This window comes from Hakea prostrata, chromosome 5, assembly GCF_041222555.1.
Source record: "Hakea prostrata isolate BN-2017 chromosome 5, UWA_Hpros_2, whole genome shotgun sequence".
Taxonomy (NCBI): Eukaryota; Viridiplantae; Streptophyta; class Magnoliopsida; order Proteales; family Proteaceae; genus Hakea; species Hakea prostrata.
This window is the reverse complement of record NC_142604.1, coordinates 11,504,060-11,528,652: the sequence shown is the minus strand read 5'-3', so window position 1 is coordinate 11,528,652 and position 24,593 is coordinate 11,504,060. Positions and strand designations below refer to the sequence as shown.

Here is a 24,593-nt window from a genome sequence, read left to right as displayed (position 1 = left end):
CCAAAATTACCATAGAGCTGGAAGGAAAGGGTTTTTAGGGATATGGGAAAAGGTTTGGATTAAAAATTGGTGGATTTTTGGATCGATCTTGGGTAATCTTTTGAATTTTTTTTTCCTTCTCTCTTTCCTTCTTTCCCCTTTTTTTAATTTTTTTTTGTTCCCTGTTTCTGCCGCAAGCTAAAACAGGGGATAGGAGGGTGCAATGGAGAAAAGAGAGGGAAAGAAGGGGGCAGCAGTACAGGGCAGAGGTGGAGGAGAGGTATTGCAGTGTCAGAGGGGGGAGGGGGAGGGTTTTAGGGGGCCATTGGGGCCTGGGAGATGCTGCCAATGGTGCGCAGCAGGGGAAGGGGAACTTTAGGGTTGTACAGGGTAGGAGGAAGAAGAAGGAAGAAGAGAAGAAGTGGGCTGGGGTTTGGAGGGGAATTACTTACTGGTTTGCAGATTTTGTGATGCTTGCTGGATTGCAGGAAGAAGAGAGATTTCAGAGATATAGACACAGGTCCTTCCCAAACAGGACCCTGCAGCAACTTCCGTGGCTGCAATTCTTGAACAATTTTTATTAATCCAGACTTAAGGAGTACAAAGAAATAATAGGCTATTTGTAGCCTACTAAAAGGCCCTGACTCTAACTGGGATTTCTTTATGGATTAGGATCTCAACTGACCAAACAGTAAAACATCTAATGGACTCTTGTTGACACATGGTGAATTAAATCCTAGTTAACTAAAATTCTAATTGACACATGCTAAATCTAGTCGATTAAGAACTCTAGTTGACATGCTGGAATTTACAGGAACTAAAGACTAAAGTACTCTTATTTAACTCAAACTGGACTTCCTAACTGACCGAAACTCTTCAGAAAATAAAAGAGAAAATTTTGAAAATAAAAACCAGCAATTATTTAGGGCTGGTTTTGACCAAAATACCCTCTTTCGGGCCAGGCCCACTTTGCGGTTTCAGGCTTGGGCAGTGGGTCAACATTGTTTACATCACTTGGTTTCTGAGAGATAGTGTTATTGGCCCTTAGTTGAATCTTTTCAATGAGATGCTGAACCTTTTCAATGAGATGCTACATCATGAATGCTTCATCTGTCTTCAAGAAAGGTCAATATATTTTCAGTTTCGTCACAGGACGGTCGACTCATGGAATTAGAACCTTGTAGTCATACATTCAATTAAAAACGAAGTATGTTAGTCTTTATTTAGAAGTTCGGTTAGAGTGAGCTCTAACAGTCCACTAGAAAGACAAGCCATACAGGGAAGTGATAGAAGCATGTATTGTAGGGGAGGCGAATCTCCATTCCTACACCATTGAGGTATGTGATACAGTATGATTCCCATGGCCTCCACATGGTCACAGAAAGAAAGAAGAAAAAATAAAAGAAGGATCTATTTTTCAAATACTTATTTTTCAATACCAGTAGTTTGCAGTATCAATATTGGACTGTGTATTGGGAAGCTGGTTATAAATGATGTCTCTGAACATATGAGTGAGATGCTGGATATGCTTAGTATATGGATACTTTCAAAACTACGCGATAAATTAGCAATAAATTATGCTTTCTTTCAAATGTTTTCTCCTTTACAGTGTCTACAGCTTCAGATATTCACCTGCCCTTTGTTGCTATTGTAATAGAAAGAATTGTGCAAAAATATTTAAAAGATATAAATGTGGTTGTATTTTAAGAATTTTAAATTTATTATCATTGATTTTTCACATCATAAATAAATTATAAGCATCACAAGATTTATCAAGTTAGTTCTTGTTTATAAATCTTATGTATGTCATCAGTTATGGTTTCAATAATAAAGTTTCTAAAGTAGCAGTTTATGATTAGGGACCACATATTTAGCTATTTACTGTTGGTTGATAATACTGTATAGAAGCAAAGATTCCAAATAAGTCTTTTTAATCAGTGTACATAGGCTTGGGTGTTGGCTATTCGTTATTGTGATGTGTTCAAAGTAAAGTGATGTATGTCACTATGTCATGGCATTGGTAAATAATTCACCCCTGCATGCTTATTTGTTATTAATTTCTAAACTAGGGCTCCCTCTGGTAAAGAACTTCAGGGGCAGAATTATTTTAGGCTTTGGTATGTGATTTTCCACCATGGACCTTTTGGTAACAAAATTTTAACTTGGGTTTTCTGGACTAGTAATATTTTCAAAAGCAGAGCATTTCTGTGATTCTGTTTCCTACGTTTCAGTTCGTCTTTAACCTGGGTAACAGAAGAACAGAATTGATCTAGCTAATCAACCCATCTGCCAAATCATATGCAAGTTGTAGTTCTAACACTAAGACCTCTTAACCCTCTCGGGTGATGACCCTCGAATATCAATGAAATAACAAAATTCTTGACAGTTATATCAAATAGTTAAATAATTAGTTAAGAAATAGATCAAGTTTCTTTTACAAACTATACTGAATAAAACACAAGTCATGAATGCCCTAGCCTTCCATGCCTCAACAATACAAGTACGATAGTTATCTTTTGTTTTTCAGAAATTAATTTCTGAGAATTGTAAATATTCTCAAATTAGTTGAATGTAGCCGAACTTCCACTGTAGGCAGCAATGGAACTCTTCATAGTGCTGTGGTGACCTCCAGTAGTCTATCACACATAGTATTGAGGGATGACATGGCAAATTTTTTTTATTGAGATCTAATGTTTCTCTCCTTCTCTTGGTCTAAACCCACAAATTATCAAGCTTTATTTGAAACTTTGAACCAAGGGTCAAGACCTTGCCTATTGAAAGTTTAAAATTTGTCTTGCAATGTATGCTGACGTTGGCATATCTGATGAGCTTGCCTAGTGAGGGTCAGGATAGTACTGTATGTGCAATGGGTACAGTATGAGATTGATTTTTCTTTACTTTGACATCCTTTGCCCTTATAGTAGAATTAGCATTGGAAATTTCAGATTAGCTTAGTCCATGCAACTCTGGTCATTTTATTTTGCTGCTTCCTAAATTGAGTACTTGAGGTAACTTCACAAATACGCTTGGTTGTACAAGAAGTGCTACAGGCGTCGAGGTCTTTATTTGATGTGTTTTAGAACAATCTTTTCCTTGGTGGAAGAATCTTCTTGCTGCATTTCAGCTTATACATCATATATGTTTTTTTACTTATTTATTCATTCATTTATTATTTTTACATATACATGGTTTGCAGGCAGTCCTAAATCTGCAGGCTCCTCTGGAGCATTCCAAAGAAGTCAGTGATTGTAAACATCTTATTAAGACATTGGTCATGGGTAATGATTATCTTTCTCTTGTGTTGTACTTTCTTTTTTCCTTTCCTTTTTGAACGCCCCCCCTCTCCTTCTCTTCTTGGGATATTGTTAATGTCACAATTGTTTCCTTTTCTGTTGTCATTTTTTTCCTTCTGGGTATCTCCTGGATGTCACAATTGGAACTTGATCAGTACCTGTGCATGAAGAAGCAAGAAGTGGCGGATTGAATATGAGCGAAATAATGGAGAAGGGAGATTGGAGAGACAACACCACATAACTAGAGAGAATTGGATTTCCTCTCTAATTGTGGGTGGGGGTAAAATTGTATACTATATTAATAATAAAAAGTCAGAATGCAACTAAGGTTTGGAAATATAACTAATGTGTACATTACTATATTTAATGGTATAAACTATAAAACACACCTGCTTGCACAATTATCTCTTAACTGTTCAAAAATAAATAATCTATTTCATTGATCATACCTTATGGATAAAGTTGGCAAACAAGTTTTCTTTACTAATTTTTAAGGTTCTTCCTGTAGGAATGAAGACTATAATCTGGAGCATCACTCATTGTCATGTGTCACGAACTCAGGTTTCACAATCCTCTAATACTGAATATCTGTATGCAGATGCCTAAGAGACCCACTCACGTAATTTTTTATGTTCCAGGTTTCGCCACCAGTGCATGGAACACATCAGCAAATGCAGGTTTCCCCATCCTCTAGCACTCCACTTCCTCAAGCGTTTAAAGGCATGAGAGAGGATGAGGTACTAAAATATACTTACGGCTTCCATTAGATTCTTTTTATATCTTTTAATATCATTCCTAAGACTTGCATTATTTTGTAGGTGTGGAAAGCCTCTGGTGTCCTTACAAGTGGTGTCCATTGCTTAGCCCTTTTCAAGGAAAAAGATGAGGAGAGGGAGATGCTTAATTTTTTTTCTCAAATTTTAATTATTATGGAGCCACGAGATCTCATGGATATGTTATCCTTGTGCATGCCAGAACTTTTCGAGTGCATGATCAGCAACAATCAGTTGCTTCACATATTTTCTACCCTTTTGCAAGCACCGAAGGTTTTTCGTTCTTTTGCAGATGTTTTGGTCAATTTCCTTGTCAGTAGCAAGCTTGATGTTCTTAAGCTTCCAGATTCACCAGCAGCCAAACTTGTTTTGCATCTTTTTCGGCTGTTATTTGGTGCTGTTTCTAAGGCTCCTTCAGACTGTGATCGCATTCTACAGCCTCATGTTCCCATTATTTTGGAGGTCTGCATGAAGAATGCCACTGAAGTTGAAAGGCCTCTAGGTTATATGCAGCTTCTTCGTACAATGTTCCGTGCACTTTCAGGGGGGAAATTTGAACTTCTGTTGCGAGACCTGATTCCTACATTGCAACCCTGCTTAAATATGTTGTTGGCTATGGTAGATGGACCTACTGGCGAAGACATGAGGGACCTTGTCTTGGAGCTTTGTCTCACTTTACCTGCCCGTTTGAGTTCTTTGTTGCCTCACCTTCCTCGGCTTATGAAGCCACTGGTTTTGACTCTGAAAGGAAGTGATGAGGTTGTTAGCTTAGGTCTAAGGACACTTGAATATTGGATTGATAGTTTAAATCCTGATTTCTTGGAACCAAGCATGGCGAATGTTATGTCTGAAGTCATTCTAGCTTTATGGTCTCACTTGAGGCCAGCTCCTTATCCATGGGGTGCAAAAGCTTTGCAACTTCTTGGTAAACTTGGTGGTCGGAATAGGCGTTTTCTTAAAGAGCCCCTTGCACTTGAGTGTAAAGAAAATCCGGAGCATGGGCTCCGCTTGATCTTTACATTTGAACCATCAACTCCGTTTCTGGTACCTTTGGATCGTTGTATATATTTGGCTGTAGCTGCTGTCATGCAGAAAACTGCTGGCATGGATTCTTTCTACAGGAAACAGGCTCTAAAGTTCCTCCGAGTATGCTTGTCATCTCAACTGAACTTGCGAGGTAATGTTGCCGGGGAAGGGATTACACCTGGACGGTTGTCTACATTATTAGTTTCTTCAATGGACCCTTCCTTGCACCGGGCTGAGACGACGGATACAAAGGTTGGTTTTGAAGTTACATATCTGATGATTGTTAAAGATGTATTATGTTTGAGGGGGTTTCTAGTCAAATAAATAATTATTAGGAATAAAAAATCCCGAATGAATCCTGAGCTGCAAAGTTGGGACCAAACCAAATTCAGAGAACCAGTTAACAAAAAATAGGTATGGTAGGGCAGAAACTAGGCTGTAAAATTTGCTGCAGATCTGAATTTGGTGGGTTTCAGGGCTCACTTGGGCTAGAACTTGGTATATAACCTATTTTGGGCCTTCTAAACCCAGTAGTGACCTTAGATTTGTGAGAAAACAAGTGTAGATGGGAGATTCAACTCGACCCTAACTTTGAAACTGATACACTGAAGGAATGAACATGCAGACTTATGAAACATGAAGTATACAACCATTGATATAAATGAATGTATAAAGGTTTAAAGTTAATCAATACATCAGATATGTTGAGTTCACAGTTTTACATGATAAGTTCAGTGTACTTTAAGTTACACCATGAGAGTGCAAGAGTAAAACTCAATGAGGCACTAAGCACTAGGCATCCACGTTCAAACAAGCTACCGTAGAACATCCCCCCCCCCCCCCCCCTTCTTTATTAATAAATGAAGTTTTGGCTGAACTCTCACCTTGCTTCAAGATTTGCTTCAAAATTAGTAGATCTTTGCTCTAGATGAGCTAAACACGTTGATGCAGGTTAGGTGGAGTTTCAACCAAGATTCTAGCAAAAAACCCAGTTGGAAGATCAAAACCAGCAAGTGGGAAGAAGACTTGTGCGAGATTGAGTTATGTCAACTTGTCTTGACCTAGAGAGTGTAAGAAAGCATAGAGTCGACTGAAATCTTAGTTGAGATATTGGATACCACATGTTTGCATACCAAGATGTATCGTGGGTTTCTGAACCAAGATTTATCAAATCAGATGCAGAAATACCTGTCTGGGATTTTGAAAAATCGAATTTAGGAAACGGAACCTGAATGGCTGAATCAGAAACTGATGTCCAGGTTCAGCAAACGATTTGATGGAGAAGTGAAGAAGATTATTGGCAGATGTAGCGATAAATAGTATTCAGATGAAAGCTGAAATTGAAACTAAGAATTTGATCAAGATATTGGAAATTTGGAATCACAGGGTGATCCTACACTTTTGGGCTTCTGATTAGTGAAATAAACCTATGATTGGGTCATATAGAATTTTGACTTCTATTCCAAGGGTTTACATGGTAATGGGCTTCCTAGGGGCCTGGAGTGTATTTACCTAGGTGTTTTTTTTTTGGATGAATAAATAATTATATTAAAAGAACGGAAACAACGATACAAGGCCTTTAAGAGGAAGGCCGAAAAGAAGAGTTGAGACCCTAGGAGACAACAATGAATCTGTTCCTTGGGGTATCATCAATAGGGGGATGGGGGTAGTTAACAGCCTAGAGGAAACATCAAAATAGATGGCTTTCCAAATCAAGTCAATAGAGCGAGATTTGGACATCCATCTCCGGAGATTACGCTCCCACCAAATGTGGTGAATAGAGGCACAGAAAACAAGCTTACCAATCCGATCACAAATGGAAGAGCCTGAAAAGTTTCTCACCATCCAAGACCAATCACGCGCAAACCCATAGGAGAGCCTCAAACGGGGCCAAATAGAAGCAAGGGCTTTTCTCTAGATAGATCCAGAGAAAGGGCAAGAGAAGAAGAGGTGATCGGTGTTTTCCAAGTTGTTCCAGCAGAGGATGCAGTTGGGGTTGACTGGGACATGGCGGCTAATGAGGAAAGATTGGGTGGGGATAGCTTGGTTGAGAACTCTCCAATGGGTAAGGGAGTGGCGAGGGGGATGGAGCATTTGAACCAGACCAAGGAAACCCAGGGGGGTTTGGGGTTATGGGTACGAAGGTGATGCCATGCAGAGGAGGTGGAAAAGATTTTGGTGGGGGAAGGGAGCCAAACAGTGAGGTCTTGGGCAGAGCTAACGAGAGCGGGAAGAGAATTCATGAATTTAAGTTTGTTTACTTGGTAATTTCTGTTTTAGAGGTCTTGTGGACACTTAAAAGTTCCCATGACTTATTTTGAACTAGCTGGTCCACTTTGATGAAGGTGAAATAGATCTTTTCCTTGTTTAATTGGACCTTAATTTATTTTAGTTCTGTTACCAAGACCAAGTTTGTTTCCAACTCCAGGAGTTCTTACTATACTAGAACCTCTATTAGTTTCTATTTCAGGTTTTAGTAGGATTTGTTATTCACTCTCCTTTTTCAAGTCAACTTTGTAGGAACTCCATTTCTATCCCCTTGGAGGAAAGAATGAAGACAGATTATAATTACCGAAATTTGCTTTGCAAACTCTGATATGTTATGTGGGTGGAGAGATCGATCTGTTGTGTTGCCTCGGTGCCTGGTGGTTCAAAGTCCAGAAAGTTTACTCAATCTGAACTCCTACTGACTGCGGAATTATACTCACAGATTTGCCATTACAAGCTGCTGCGCTGGTAATGAGACCAATCCATCACCCCCTTCTTCTGCCATGTAATTTCCCCCCCTGTTTTCCACCTACAGCCCAAATTAACCATTAGAGTTTACTGAAGATTGTTCCCAGATCCGATACACATTATCCCCTTCACTTTATCAAGAGTACATGTCATTCTGCCATCCAATACTTAATACCTTGAATTTTCAGACTCCTGAAACCCCTGAATCAATAACCTAGATATAGCCTAATCTACCGATTAGATCTTCACCAAATTTGGAGAATCATTCCTTGCATCGTTACCTAGATTCCTCCCAAGTTTCATCGCCAGCTGACATTAGGATCTCTAGATCCAAGACTAACACCCTACATTTTTGTGGCAGTTTTCTACATACATCTGTTTGGTCCCTTGCTTGACCCACAATCACTTTAACTCATTATTATCCCACCATCCAAATCTTGGGTCAAACAACTTGCTGAGGGCATGATTTAAGAACACTTGACTTTTAACCGCAGGTCCTAACTGAAATTCCTGGAGGGCCTTCTTTTGGTCAGTTGACTTGGTTTTCTTTTTAGATCTTGGAAGTTCTGGCTCGTAGTTGATAATCAATCAATCTAGGGCTACATTGAAATGTTTGAAATCAGTAATTCTTACCTGATACGTGTTCGGATAAGGAATTAAAGTAGGTAAATGTATAATGGAGATAACAAAATAAAGCATTCAGGAATCCACTTGATTTCCTGGCTGTTTTCTTTTGTTTTCCAATTGGGATGGCTTGAATTCTGCATAAATCGTTGCTGTATTTGTAGCCTATTCTTTCTTCTATTCCCCCTTCATTTTAATTTCTCAAATTATTTGAAGTTTGGTTTTGTTGCGAAGGTGTTCAATTTTGGAATTCTAGATTGAAGATATTTGCTAGTGCTGTTGATATTATTTATATATGTTAACTTTTTTTGCTTAGTTCTCTCTTTCCTCCTTTTTCTTTGTATCATGTATGTTCTTGAATGAAAATTAATTCTTTATTTATTTGTACTCTTAACTAAAGCATTGAAGGTTTAAAATAATATTTTAAGTTTAAAGCCATGGTTTGGGATCTCAGTCACGGTAGGGATCTTGGTCCCTAAAATAACCAAGATCTTGCAAGATCTTGGCCGTGATCTATTCACACAATATTAAGTATATGTGTGTACAAAAGGTTTTATAAGTGTGCATCAGTGTAGGGGTTTTAAACTTGGGGTTGAAAGGAACTCACATATACTGTTGTTTCTACATCAAATCTAAGGTCAGCATTGTGTTTAAAAAGTCTAAAATAGGCTGGACAGCATGTCCTGGCCCCAAATGAACCTCATAAATGTGGTAGTAAAAATTTCCCCCAACCTGCAGAGATCTCGGTTTTCTGGAGGAGAGATGGCTGGCAAGAGCGAGCTTTCAAACAATGGTTACAACTGCTTTTGACCAGTCCATCATAAAAGGTTTAATCTAAAAAAATTAGATTTTGACCAAATTTTGGTTTTTGGATGGTTAGAATCTTTGTTGGGTCTGAAATCTCTATGCTTCCTTTTAAGGCATTTTCATGCTAGCTATTGATGAGTAGATATTCAAATTTGAAATACTGTATTCTATTTTTGTCCCCTACAGCCATAGGCCAATTCATTCCACAATTTAAGTGGATGGCCTTTTAGAGTGGCCCCAGGCAGGTAAAGAGGATTGAAACAGGGGTTATATCCTATTAAGTAATTGAGTTGCTTGATATTAGGAAATTAGTTTGGCTGTCCGTAAGTCCTAGATTTAGAGGTTCCTTTGGATACTTGCCATATTAATAGATGTAACGACCACCTGCAGTTAGAATGTCAATGGATTTTTGCCATATGAGTCACCCTCTTGATTTGTTAATGGGCTCTCTCTTTCTGTCTCTCTGCTCCTTCTCCTTTCACTCTCACTAACTTCTATCCCTCTGCTATTGCAAAGTTCCTCTTTAGGTCAAGAATCTATGTTTTATCTGGATTCCCAACCTTCACACTTTTTATACATTACACTATATGGAGCTGATCTAAATCTGAGAAATTCTGTTCAAGTTAAACATTCATCTCTAAGGATAACTTATTGTGACTGCAATGACAATCCTAGTTAAGGAAAATTTGATGAACCTAAGTTTGCCTAACAATGGAAGGTAATTGAGTCAGCCATTTAAAAAAGCCCTTCCAAGTGAATCTTGGAATCTGCTGTTATGTCTGGATTTGAAATCTTTTGTTTTGTGATGTTGACATCGCTTGACCCCTTTTGATTGGACCTTTGAGCAAGTAAGTATTTACTGTATGTTTGTAATTTGTGTGTATTACATTTGTATTTATGAAGACTTGGAGAGTGTAGAAGAAGATTGGTTGAATGGAGGTAAGGGGAAAAAGAAGAGGAGAAAGGAAGAGGCTGATAAGCAATGGATGGTTTCTCTTTTTCAAAAGGTGTTCAGCTAAACAGAAAATGGGAAAAATAAACTGGTTCTTCATTCCTTTTGGGTTTGAAGGGAAAATGAAACTAAAATTTATTGTATCTCTTTGGTAAGTGGCAGGAAATGACATCAGTAATTCATTTCCTACCAAACACTAGAAAATGAAGGAATGAAACATGTTTTTTTTTTGTTTTTGTTTTTGTTTTTTTTTCTTTTTCTTTTTCCAGCTTGGTTTGCATCCAATCGAACATAATTGTGAGATATGTATTAAGAGTTAAGACACTGATGGCATTGATTGTGCTGTAATGTGGAATCCACTCTTATTTTATGATAATATTTTTTGCAGAGTGATTTGGGTGTCAAGACTAAAACACAACTTATGGCTGAGAAATCAGTTTTTAAGGTTCTCCTGATGACAATCATTGCTGCTACCACAGAACCAGATCTCCAGGATCACAAGGATGACTTTGTTCTCAATGTCTGCCGCCACTTTGCTATGATTTTCCATGTAGATAATTCTTCAACTAGTTCTTCTGTTGCAACTGGGCAACTGGTCGGCCCTGTGCTTTCATCAGCTAATAACATGGGTTCAAGATTTAGAGGTTCTACTTCTTCGAATCTTAAGGAGTTGGATCCATTGGTGTTTTTGGATGCATTGGTGGATGTGCTGGCAGATGAAAACCGGCTCCATGCTAAGGCTGCTCTTGGTGCTTTAAACATGTTTGCTGAAACACTCCTGTTTCTTGCTCGCTCAAAGCATAATGGTGTGCTGACTTCAAGGGGAGGTCCTGGTACTCCAATGATGGTTTCTAGTCCATCAATGAATCCTGTATATTCCCCACCTCCCAGTGTCAGGATCCCTGTGTTTGAGCAACTTTTGCCCCGTCTATTGCATTGTTGTTACGGAAGTACATGGCAGGCTCAAATGGGTGGTGTAATGGGGTTAGGAGCTTTGGTTGGTAAAGTCACAGTCGAGACTTTATGCTTTTTCCAAGTTAGAATTGTCCGTGGTTTGGTATATGTTCTGAAAAGGCTTCCAGCACATGCTAATAAAGAACAGGAGGAGACAAGTCAAGTGCTTACGCAGGTCCTCCGTGTGGTTAATAATGTTGATGAAGCAAATAGTGAACCTCGCAGGCAAAGCTTTCAGGGTGTTGTTGACTTTCTTGCTTCAGAGTTGTTTAATCCTAATGCATCCCTTGTTGTTAGGAAGAATGTACAGTCATGTCTGGCACTTCTGGCCAGTAGGACTGGCAGTGAAGTGTCTGAGTTGCTTGAGCCTTTGTATCAACCGTTGCTTCAGCCTCTTATAATGCGACCACTTCGGTCTAAGAATGTTGATCAACAGGTAGTATCTATTGGTTGTTGTTTTGGTGTATATTTTTCTAACTTTGTTTAACTGGAAGTGATTTCCCTGAGATGCAGGTTGGCACAGTCACAGCTCTGAATTTTTGCTTGGCTTTAAGACCCCCTCTTCTCAAGTTAACTCCTGAGCTTGTTAATTTCCTGCAAGAAGCTCTTCAAATTGCTGAGGCTGATGAGACTGTATGGGTTGTGAAATTCATGAACCCAAAAGTTGCAACATCGTTGAACAAACTCCGAACTGCATGTATTGAATTACTCTGTACGGCCATGGCATGGGCTGATTTTAGAACACCAAATCATTCTGAACTGCGTGCAAAGATCATTTCCATGTTTTTCAAGTCATTGACTTGTCGGACACCAGAAATTGTTGCTGTTGCAAAGGAGGGCCTTCGACAGGTCTTTTATTTATTTATTTTTATTATTTTTAATTATCATATATTTTTTTGAAATTTTATATATTCAGTCAATTTCTGTTTGACTGGCGTGTTGGTCAAGTGCTCGCTTGTTGGAGGCTTGGTCATGGTTTCAAGTACTGTAAACAGCCTTTCTATAAATAGAGGCAAGGCTGTGTACATATGACTCTCCCAGGACCTGCTAGACACAGGAGTGTGTTTTAGTTAATTGCTTTTTGCAACATTATTTTGTTGCTTCAGGTTCTCGTGCAGGGGATTTATATCTGCCATGTTTGGTTCCATTTGAATCTTGTACTTCCAAGGGTTTATTCTATTTATCGATCCTACAATCCTACCTTATGATTGAGATCTGTTTCTGATCATTCTAAGTATGATGGTTGAGCTTTAAAAATACATTCTAGTCTCTGAAATCGGTGAACCTTGGTGTGATGGTAAGGTTGCTCCGTCGGAACCAAGTGGTTATGTGTTTTAGTCTCAGGGAACAGCTTCTCCACGAAGTGGATTAAGGCTTTACAAATTATGACTGTTCCCAGACACTGCAGTGGCAGGGGCTTGTACTATGGCTGCAACAGGGTAGAGTTGGACCTGGCCTTTTAAAACTCTGACCCACCTAAATACCCTGATCCTGATGCTGACGCTAACTCTGATCACAAAACTTTAGAACAATCCATGACTCCATATTGTTGCCCTACATTTACCAAAGTAGGCTACAAACAAGATCAGGTATCCTGCCAGGACAAATACTCAACCCTGAATGGACCTGACCTTTGATTCAGGGCCAGCATATTATGTATCTGATACAATCTCAGGTCCAGAATTTTGAACAGAGGTCATGTATGGTCTTAGGGCAGGTTTGGGCTATCAGAGCCAAACTGCAACCCTAGCATATACGTGTGTGTGTGTGTGTGTATATATATATACATACACACACACACACACTCTAAAGTCGGATACCCAGTCCTTTTTCCTATTTGATTCTATTTAAATCAGAACATGGCGTCACCCCTAATTTATGTCTTTTTTCACTTATTTTGCATTAAGACATGGACCCATTAAGGATTGATCTATCTATAGTAGTCTATAGTAGGGGGCTTAACTGGCCAAAGTGTAGAGCTAAAGTGACCTGGGTCTTTCTAGCATAGCACCACTGGTGTTACCTGGCACTTACATGCCATCTTTATCTTACTGTCTATAATGGAATCTTTTCTGATGATATTGTGTACAAAAGGTTCTTGATAGCTGTATAACCGCTTCCTTGCATTTAGGTTATTCAACAACAAAGGATGCCAAAAGACCTTCTGCAGACTAGCCTGCGACCTATTTTAGTAAATCTGGCACACACTAAGAGTCTTAACATGCCGCTTCTGCAAGGTCTGGCACGCTTGCTTGAACTTCTTTCCAACTGGTTTAATGTTACCTTGGGTGGTAAGCTGTTGGAACACCTTAGGAAATGGTTGGAACCAGAAAAGCTTGCTCAATGTCAGAAGTCTTGGAAGGCTGGAGAGGAACCAAAGATTGCAGCAGGTATGTCATGTAATTTTTGGATGTCCCAGCTCTGTGTTCTGTTAATAATTACAACGAGGATTCTTGTTTCATGCAGCTATTATTGAGCTTTTCCACCTGCTCCCTCCAGCAGCAGGGAGGTTCCTTGATGAACTTGTAACTCTTACCATAGATTTGGAAGGTGCTCTTCCTCAAGGACAATTCTACAGTGAAATCAACAGTCCTTATCGCCTTCCTCTCACTAAGTTCTTGAATCGATATTCAGCTGAATCTGTTGAGTATTTTCTTCTTCGTTTAGGCCAGCCAAAATATTTTAGGCGGTAAGGGAAAAATGGAGCTTTGGCGATTTTATTTGTATTTACTATTTTTTGGTTGTGAAGCCAGTTGATTTGTTCTTTTCCTCCATTCCTTGAAATTTCTGTTTATTGTGACATGTCAGGTTTATGTATATAATACGATCAGATGCTGGCCAACCCTTGAGAGAAGAACTTGCAAAGGCTCCTCAAAAAATCCTTTCAAATGCTTTTCCTCAATTCTCTCCAAAGTCTGAAGGATTGGTGGCATCGGAAACAATTGCTCCACCTGCTGCTTCAACAAGTGATGAAAATCTTGTTGCGCCTCTAACTGAAAGTCTTTCTAATCTGCCTTCTGTAACTCAAGGCGAAAGCTCAGATGCTTATTTTCATGGGCTTGCTCTAATTTCAGCTTTGGTTAAACTGATGCCTGAATGGTTGCATAACAATCGTAATGTATTTGAAAAGTTGGTACTTGTCTGGAAATCACCTGCAAGAATTGTTCGTCTACAGAAAGAACAAGAACTGAGTCTGATCCAGGTCAGTTTTTTCCCACCCAGCTGACTCCACCTGCCAACCCTGCAACACACAAACACAGAGACACACACATGCATGACAGCGTAGAAGAGTTCTTTAATTAGTGTTTGCCGTTCATTTTTCTGTTTCCTCTAATAAGAATAAGAATATCTGGGTTTTTTTGCCTACTTCCAAGCCCCAGAATTATATCATTCTAATCCCATTATGCATGTGTTACTGGATGTTTCCTTCATCCTTCAAAATGTTGGGACTTGATAAGTAAATTTATATTAGTATTAAAAGAATCATTACAAAAAATGGAATTTGTTATAAGTTATACCCCCCCCCCCCCCCCGGTTGATGAAGGGGAGGGAATCCAATCACAGAGGGCATACCCTCCTTACTGTTGAAAAGAAAAAAATTGCTTTGAAGCTGGTAACGGTTTGAAAATTTTTAATATCAATAAATGGTAACAGTTACTTATTCACACAAGGAGTTTCGATCCGTTATCTTTTGCTTTGTTATTTTTTGGGAGCATCCTCTTTTAATGTATTGTAACTATTTGTCTTGCCCAGGACTCTTAAAAAATCATTTTTATATATATTGTAGAAAATTTTCTTACACAGAAATTTAAGAAATGATTATTTGTAGTATTATCCAGTAGCCATTTGATGTGAAGCCCAAATATTACCCCCACAAGAACTGCAAGAAACCATATCTGCCACTAGGTTCAATCCTTGTGGCTATATCTTTGGCTGTATTGCTTCCAAACTTTAACCTTCTATTTCATTTGCCTTTCAAATTTTCACTTCTGTCCGTCAGAATCTTATCCAATCTGCAGTAGAGCTATGACGTACCAATTCTTGGTGGTCAAAGTGTAGTGCTGATTTGCAAGAGTTCTCCAGATCTTCTTTTCTGGTGTTGCTGCCACATCTACTAAACCGGCCATCTAAATTGATTGTAACTTTCAGCCCCGTTCTCCTCCATATAGGCACCTTTCAGTATGGTTGAATTCTACAGGCTGGTTGGTTTCATTTAAAATTTTGACCTTCAAATTCACTCTTTTGTTTCTATTTTGGTTTTGTGTATCATCTGAAATTATTATCTTTTAGTGTTTAGTCTTACTTTACCCCACCGGCCCAACCCAACACCATGGGTTGCCTAGAAGCAGAGACACCCCAAGTTGCACCCATATGAGTATTGCAGGAACAGATGGTGTAGTGTGTTTATGCATATGTGCTATCCATCAGAAAAGTTGTGTTGTATAGTTGTATGTAATTCTTCATGGTTCTGAGATGGCACTATGTGGGCTATTGGGATTTTGGTAAAAAATTTCGTTGATGGGATTTGTCTGCAATCAATTTGTTGCTTTGGAAGTCCAGGGGAGGATAGCCGCTCTCTCTCTCTCTCTCTCTCTCTCTCTCTCTCTCTCTCTCTCAGAGCCAGCTTGGTATAGGTGGTGCCCTTGTGTCTGTTTAGCTTCTTGTTCAAACCCAGAGATCAGCTGATGTGGTTGCTGGTGTTGCCTCAAATATTTAGCTCCCCTCAGTTGCCCCTGTGGTTTTCTAAGGTGCTGTGACAACTACGCTAAGTTGTGTATACAGGTTGCTGTGCCACAAATATACCACTATGAACATTGGAACAAGGTCGTCCACACTTAGATGGCACTGTGGTTCAATGGGGCATATTGGCCAACACTTTTGGTTGGGTGTCTTCTGGTTCACCCGACACTAGATGATGTGCCTGTCACTTGAGATTTTATTTTGTAGTCTTTGTGTTTAGGGCCTTTTATTTTGAGTTGATTGCTGAGATTTAGTCTAGATGACCGGCCATGGCACAATGGTTAAGTTCTCCATTTTGACAAAGTGGTCATAGGGTCAAGTTAGGAAACAGCCTCTCCGTAAGGCAGAGTTAACTGGTAAGGCTGTGTACATTGTGGCCCTTGGAGACCCTTCATTGAAGAGTGCCTCTTGCACTCCGTAAGCCCTTTTCTTAAGCTGAGAATTTAGTTTTCTTGCTGTGCTAGTCCAATATTTGCTTTGTAAAGGACTTTCTGTTTTTGTTATTTTTGATGTGGAGATTGAGTGACTGGATTTGAAATTGAGGGAGTAAAAGGGGGCTTTATGATGCAAATAAAAACATATATATTCTGATATTTGTAGTGTCCTGGCAACATTATACAATTGGTTCTTTTTCTACTTGGATGTTTTATATGAATTATTGTTTCACCTTCATTTATTGGAAAAATGTAGGTGAAAGAAAGCAAATGGCTTGTCAAATGCTTCCTAAATTACTTGCGGCATGACAAGCACGAAGTTAATGTTTTGTTCGATATGCTCTCTATTTTTCTGGTCCACACTCGCATTGACTATACTTTCCTGAAGGAATTTTACATCATTGAGGTATTTCACTTCTAGGACCATCATTTGGGGGTTAATTCTGTTGTCCAGTTTGTCTTATCACACAGAATCATGTTTTTACTGGTGATGATTTTGCCTTTCCTTGTATTCAGGTTGCCGAAGGTTATCCTCCACCTATGAAGAAAACACTTCTAATGCATTTCTTGACACTTTTTCAATCAAAACAACTTGGTCATGATCACCTGGTTGTCGCTATGCAAATGCTCATTCTTCCAATGTTAGCTCATGCTTTCCAGAATGGCCAAAGTTGGGAGGTTGTAGACACTACTGTTATCAAAATAATTGTCGAAAAGCTTCTCGATCCTCCAGAAGAGGTCTTTTCCTGCCCATCAGCATTTGCTCTAATTTCTTCATCTTCCTTGGTTTTTTTATTTTTCTTTCTTCTTCTTTGTTCTTCTTCTTCTTTTCTTTTCTCCCCCTCTCCCTCCCTGGGGCAAACATTTTAACATCTATTTCATTATTTTTAGGTTAGTGCTGAGTACGATGAACCTTTGAGAATAGAACTTCTGCAGCTTGCTACATTGTTTCTGAGATATCTTCAGGATGATCTTGTTCATCATCGGAAAGAACTTATAAAATTTGGTTGGAATCACCTTAAGCGAGAAGAGAGTGCGAGTAAGCAATGGGCCTTTGTCAATGTTTGCCATTTCTTGGAGGCCTATCAGGCCCCAGAGAAGATAATACTCCAGGTACCTTTACAAATAGTGCATTGATTAAATTATTCTGAGCATGTAATGTGATGCTTTCTGTTTTTGATGATGTTGTTTCTTTGATAATAGGAAACGGTGCCTAGTTCTGTATTATTATTATAGGATTGAATTTAGTGGGTGATGGCATTGAGGGGTCCTACTCCTTTCGGGTGCAATATTGCACTGTATTTTCTGTGGCAATGTGCTGACTTTGTCCATCTGGGAGCGGTTCCTTGCGGTAATGTAGTAATTGTGGATCACTAGATTCGAATGTTGCAAAGGGCTATCATGGATCTCTTAATGTGCTTGGACCTATTGTTTGGCGACCAAATTCACTTGTGAAATTTGAGTTTTTGGGTCTCCAAAATGATTCTAATGCTTTAGAGAGTTATAGCTTTATGTAATGAAGTTCCATGGTTATTTGTGTCTGACCTTTTATATTCTTTTCCCAATCTAGATTATTTTGGTGACTTAAGAAAAGGGTCCTTTATTGGGCGTGCATATGTATTGGGCTTAAGTTGGGTAAACTTACTTGTCATATAGGATTGTTCTAATTGTGTTTTTCTGGGACTACTCTAAATGGTATACTGACAAACTCATCCTCTTCTATCTGGACAGTTGTAGCCCTCAATGGGTAAATGAGTTTGTGTTCTAGTTTCTAGTTTTGGTACTTTCTGGTAGCTGCTATTGGATAATATTAAGTTTCTTTTTTCTTATTTCTTGATTTTCAAGTCTTAGGTATTAGGAAACAGTTGGCTAAGTCTCTCCATTGGGATTCAGTTTAAGATTACTTAAATGCATCGTGTTTTATCAATTGCTATTGTTTTGGATTAATGTAAATCTAATTTCTGATTTGCTCCTATATCAACGGTGAGCATTATAATTCTGGTTCCTTCTCCTCGTGATCTACTTCCATCTGTCCTCCACTTCTATCCTTATACTTTTATTACCATACATATTGTGGCTGCTCTGTTTAAACTTCATTGCAGTCCTTTAATCCTTGCCACCACATTTTCACTCCTACCTTTATTCCCTGCTGAGAGCTACATTACATATTGTCTCCGGATTATCTTTGTTAAGACACTAGAGTTGAGGGTGTAGGGGTAGGGTATCAAAATATCCATGTCAAGGACAGAAAAGGACAAGTGGCAGCATCTCATTGGGGAGCAGCCACTCTCATGTTGGCCTATATGGAAAGTAGGTAGTTAGGATATTTTGGGGATTGTTGGGGCTATATTAATAGGCATATGGAATAGACCCGGGGGGATGATTGAATTAGTGGCTTTTGGGGCAAGCTTGCTTGTAGAGAGGGGAAGACCCCTTGTTGGGGCATTTTGAAGGGTGTGTTTGGGGTCTGGGAGAGTCTTGTAGCGGAGTTTTATTATTAGTTTATTGCATTGGCCATTTACGTTTCTCCTTCAGATCTTGTTTATACACTTCGAGTGTCATATGTGTGTTGAGGGATTTTTGTTCGCACCTGCACGGATATCCCCGTGCAGGCCCGTAAATGTGGCACGTGTCTTCTACTGTATCCAATAGCTGTAGATAAAGGGTACTTTTGTAATTGAATCATTTAGGTTAAAAGACTTTTTAAATTTACAAATTACATCCTTGTTAACAATTAAATTTACTCAACAAGGCCCAAATAACCCAACGATCTCAAAAACGCGGGTTCTAGTGTTCAACCCTGACCCAAAATACACTTATCATTACAACCAGATTTTCAGGATTTTTTCATCGTTTCAGGTAAGATATCCCCATTTTTTTCATTTTGATTTCCAATTTCTTTTGATTTTCCCGTCGTTTTAGGTTGAAGATCCCTCTTTTGCTCACCTCTACTGTTTTCTCTCTCATGCTCTCTCACTTCTCTGTATCTGCCAAACTTACTCTTCCTAGGGTTGAAGTGGTGGGAGAATCCACATCTGAACCCTCGTCCTTTCATGTTTTGTTTGATTTTTTCACGTTAGGCATGCAAGTTCCATATCTTTTAAATCGGTGTTGTTGGAGTTCCGTTCTTTAAAGATTTTGGAAGGGTCAATTTAGCATTTGAAATTCCTTATTGTCTCACTGTGTGCTCAGCCGTGGAATCCCTCTGCAGATCCTATTTCCCCAACTTCTAGTCCAAAAGCAGATCGTGTGATGGTGGGTGTATTTTGGGTTAGGATTTAGTGATATAAGACCGCGTTTCAGGCTCTGTTGTTTACTTGGGCTCATTGAGTAAATTTAATTGTTAATAGGGATGAAATTTGTAAATTTAAAAAGTATTATAACCTAAATGATTCAATTACAAAAGTACCCTTTATCTGTGTGTTGAGTGAATCAGGGTGCTGCCAAGAGATGGTATTTGGTGTTTGATCAGTCGGCATCCAGGGGTTTTGACAACGTGGTATCAGAGCTTGTCTGATTCCATGGTATGGCCAGTGGTAGGATGGATAGTAGCGTGTGTGAGCTTGAGAATGTTGTGAGGCAACTTTAGGGACAAATGAGTGCATTAGACTCTAAACTTGTTTAGGAATGAATTGTGCTTGTAGCTATTGCGAGGGAAGGTGATCGTAGGTGAGCCTCAATCGTCAGAGGTGATGGTGAAAAGACCCCAGAGGATATGCAACCAGTTGGTGGAGAATTGCATGCGCTGGGGTGGCGTAGCCCTGAGGTTGAGATAGGAAGCTGCTGGGAATTTTTATCGCAGTATGCCTGTGTTCACTGGTGAGGATCCCTTGGGTTGGATTATGAGGGTGGAGAGTTACTTCTCAACATCGGGTTCCCAGTGAGGGGCTTATGCATGCTGCGACCATTTGTTTTGAGGGTACAACCCTAGGATGATTGCAATTCAAGGAGATGCAAGGACCTCTGGTGTCATGGGAAGAGCTGAAACATGAGATGGTGAAGAGATTTAGTTCACTGCAGTAGAGGACACCTCAAGAGGCCCTCATCACACTCAAGTGTACGGGCCAAATCGCGGAATACCGAAGCAATTTGAATCTCTAGCAGTTGCGGCCAAAGCTCAGGATGAGACTTGGTTCTGTGGATCGTTTATTGTAGGGTTGAGCAGAGAGTTTCAAGCTGAGATCCGTTTGTTCTTCCCTACAGGCCTGGGCTATAATGGAACTAGCCCAGTCTATTGAACCCAAAAAATGGGCCACCAAGGGATCAAACTGTGCAACAGGAGCACACAACACAACTCGTTCAATTACAGTGGGCCCAACGTCATTGCAATTGGGGCCAACTACCCGAATGACCTAGAAGTAAAGACAAATAATGACCTAGCTTCAAGAACCAGGTCCAACCCTGTTGATAGGGGCCAAGCCAACCAAACTACTGCAGACTCTACAATTTCATCTCCATCGCCGACTCGGGCAGCAATGACATCCAGTGGGAACCGCAACGGCAGTCTCTCTCTGGCTCATGCTGGAAGAAATTAAAGCCAAAATGGACCTGGGTTTATGATTCCATTGTGATGCCCCTTATTTCAAGTCCCATCACTGCCCTTACAGGCAACTAAAGGTCTTGCTAGTACACAAGGAGGAGGAGGATCCGACGGCTACGCATATGGATGGGAGGTGCACAGCACTGTCTTGCTGGATGAGGGATCGATTTCACCTTAAGGGCAAGGTGAAACTGAAGGGGTGAAGTATCGTTGAGACACTACAGTTGAGGGTGCAGGGGTAGGGGAGTTGTATCAAAATAACCATGTGGGGGACAAAAAAAGGACAAGGACATGTTTCAGCATCCCATTGGGGAGCAGCCTCTCATGTTGGCCCATGTGGGAAGTAGTTAATTACTATATTTTCAGGATTCTTAGGGCTACATTAGTGCGCACAGGAAATAGGGAAAAGGGGGGACTGAGTTAAGTGTCTTCTGGGACATGGTTGCTTGCAGAGAGGCGAAGATTTTTGTTGGGGCATTTGAAGGGTATATTCACGTTTGGTACAGTCTTGTAATTAGGGGTGTAAATGGACTGAATTCGGATCGGATAGTTGTAATTTCATATGCGCATCCTATTATATTCGGACGGATTCGGATAATATCCTATTGGTTTTCGGATGGATTCAGTCGAATTCGGATGATAATCGGATAGTTATTTTCTTAAGTAGATTCTTCTAAATGGGTATGATTACATATTGAATATAAGTTTTTGAGTACCAATTTACATCTTTACCATTTTATTTGTGAGGAGTAGGTTTGAAATTTAAGAATTTAGCAACTTTAGTAGCTATTTTAGTAGAAAATCTAGAAAAATAATCATATATCACAGGTAAAAAATTTATAAAAATAAATCTAAATAAGTAACTTAATCGGATAATTTTATCGGACGGATAATAATTGGTAAGAAAGGGATATCCATATCCGCATCCTATTAGTAATTGGACGGATTTGGATACCCCTAAACGGATGCGGATGCGTATTCGGAAGCGGATTTCGGTTATCCATTTACACCCCTACTTGTAATGGATTTCTATGACTGATTTTATTGCATTGGCCATTTACGTTTCTTCTTCAGGTCTTGTTTATACAATTTGGGTGCGGTTGTGTGTCTGTGTGAGTGAATCAAGGATTCAGGGTGCTGCCAAGAGCTGGTGTTTTATGTTCGATCCTTCGACACATAATGTTATATGTTAAACTAGAACCATGGTTCAAGATCTCGATCCCAAGGCCCATCTCACTGCCTCAGAAAGGAGATTTGACTTGAGTTCTCAGCAAGATCTCTTTCCCCAACTTGAGGGGTATTAGAGTCATTTGGGGCTGAACCTTGTTGTCCAGTCTATTTCAGCCCTCTGAATGTGTTGATGACTTATGATTTATAAAAAAGAACAGTGTAAATGTGAGTTCCACTTTGGGCCTCTGGTGGAAAATGGCTATACTGAAGTAAAACCTTAAAATGTCCTATTGTACGCATCACATACTCATATATAGTGCTCAGAGTTCAAAAAGGCAAACGAGTCTTAAACAGGTTCATTGTTCAAATTATTAAGTTGAAATTAAGTGTTTCGAAACCCAGCATGATCTAAAAATGGAGATGATCAGATCTGTAGTTGCAGCAGAGAAACAATGCCACGGGATAGCAGCAGGGTTGCTCAAATAGAACAGCATAAGCAGTTTTGCTTATGGAGGGGACTGACAGTAGTCTTTGATGGCTTCTCTCAATAGTTGCAGCTCTTCCAATATCTCAGCACAAGTGGGATCCAGGTGGTAGAATAAGAAGTAAGAGAAAGGGAAAGTTGAAGCTAAGTATGATAGGTGGATTTCACCCTCTCAGCAAGGCTCCTTCAGCCCTAGGGGTTTTGGCTTTCACCTGCCAGGCTTCTCAGTTCATTGTTGGCGCTCAACTTTGACAAAGAAAATAATGGTGCTCAAACTCCATTCTGTTCAAACCAAGGAATTGTTAGTCATGGGCATTCACACCATTCCCAATGTTACATAGACTACGTTGGACTGTGCTTTCACCTCAAGTTACAAAAGAATAGCAACTAGAGAATTTGGAATCTGAAACCAAACTAGCATCTTGCTTGACCCAAGAAAGAATAAAAACTGGGCAAATAGTCATTAGACAATAATTGAGAAAATGAATAGACTTCTGCTGCATTTGTAGACAATAATTGAGCCTTCTAATAATTCTTCATATGATTTGGTCTTTGGGCCCAACAGGATCTTCTGATAGCATTCCATCAAACTAAAATACGGGAACTGTCACACTATTCATGTAATTAGTGTTTTGGCCTCACTTTCCTCATGTTTTGTTCCACATCAGCTGTCCCCTTAGAAAAAATCAGACCTAAGATTTTTGGTAGATATATGGAACTTCTGCTTCTTCTTTTTCCCCCATCTCTTGGGTGAGTGTAAACATAAGAATGTTGTGTGGTGGATGTCAAGTTTCTGTCCCAACAAATATTCTTCTTGCTCCTTGAGGACATGAATGTAATCCGAGATCTTTAGGTATCATTCTTTGAAGTACTTTGGTTAAGCAAATTAAGGCATCAGTTTTTTCAATGTAAGCATCAACATTCAAAACATTGAGGACTGGCTCTTCCATATGACAGAGACTGCTGGAATTTCAACACTACACCTTAGAGTGATTACAGGTATAATTCAGTGTGTCTTCACACTTTCTCCTTCACGAACAGCGTTAGCAGCCCATTCATCTTGAAGCTGTGGTTCACACACCAGCATCCTGAATAGATCCAATGGCTGTGGTTCACTGTGTCTAGCTTCCTTCGTTGTTCTTGTATCTTCCAGACTTAGATGGTCATGGAAACTTGGGAAATAGTTTTGAGCTGATTATTTAAGTTTGTATACATAAATATTTCTCTGGTCTCCTATGTGGTAGGTTCTTCAGTGACAATGGTATGAGTTTTCCTTGTGTATATGCCACCATTCGCTTGCTGCCCCTTTCATCCTTGCTTGGCCAACCTTGATCTTCTTCTCTAAAGTGCACATCCATTCCTATAATAGAATGTAAACAGTTTTGCCATCATATTCCTCAAACTCAAGCTTGTCTTTGTGCTTGTCATCATGCCTTCTAGCACCAAAGTCAGCTTCATCCTTGTACTGAAGTGGTAGATGTAGAACATTGTGATGGAGGTAAACAAGGACGACATTTATGGCAAGGTTGTGTTATATTGACATTTGTTGTCAGAGTTTTCTTTCAGCTTGTGTACATCTCTCGCTGAGTCTTCATAGAGTCTAACCTGTTATATATGTCATGGAGGATATTATCAGTAGAAAACGTAGGAATGTTAGAACTTCCCTTGTCACCTATAGCTCTGGGAAATAGTAACTAATAACAGTGATAAAAAGACATTTTTATTCAAATCAGTTAATCTTTGGCGTGGGTTGTTGTTTACCTCTGCAATGTATACAGAGGGCTATGCTTGCACCTCATCTTAGAATAAAAAGAACAGTCACTGCTGAATTGGGGGTTAGAAACAAGGAAGAAAGCTTGACCAAAATAGGAATTTTGACCTTGCAAAAGGCCAAAATTTCGTTCAAATCTGGACACTTTTTTTTGGAAATTGAAACTTCAATTTTGGGCCTTATATGGATTCAAAATGATTTGTATTCTTGCATACTGACTATTTCAAGCATAATAAACACAATGGAACTAGTATCTTGCAAAAAAAAACCATTTAAAATTTATCATTCAAGTATACTAACAAATGACTGC

General features: G+C 39.4%; 1 protein-coding gene across 1 annotated transcript in view; it reads left to right on the top strand.

Annotated features, from left to right (window-relative positions):
* The window catches only part of LOC149015120 (uncharacterized), a 71,169-nt gene that overhangs the window by 21,514 nt on the left and 25,062 nt on the right, over positions 1-24,593 (top strand). The window contains exons 10-21 of the mRNA XM_089157087.1: positions 3,176-3,257; positions 3,781-3,833; positions 3,911-4,009; positions 4,091-5,323; positions 10,579-11,580; positions 11,658-11,993; positions 13,276-13,534; positions 13,611-13,833; positions 13,953-14,346; positions 16,575-16,724; positions 16,835-17,056; positions 17,210-17,431. Coding sequence (XP_089013213.1) covers positions 3,176-3,257; positions 3,781-3,833; positions 3,911-4,009; positions 4,091-5,323; positions 10,579-11,580; positions 11,658-11,993; positions 13,276-13,534; positions 13,611-13,833; positions 13,953-14,346; positions 16,575-16,724; positions 16,835-17,056; positions 17,210-17,431 — 4,275 coding nt within the window. The remainder of the gene's footprint in view (positions 1-3,175; positions 3,258-3,780; positions 3,834-3,910; positions 4,010-4,090; positions 5,324-10,578; positions 11,581-11,657; positions 11,994-13,275; positions 13,535-13,610; positions 13,834-13,952; positions 14,347-16,574; positions 16,725-16,834; positions 17,057-17,209; positions 17,432-24,593) is intronic.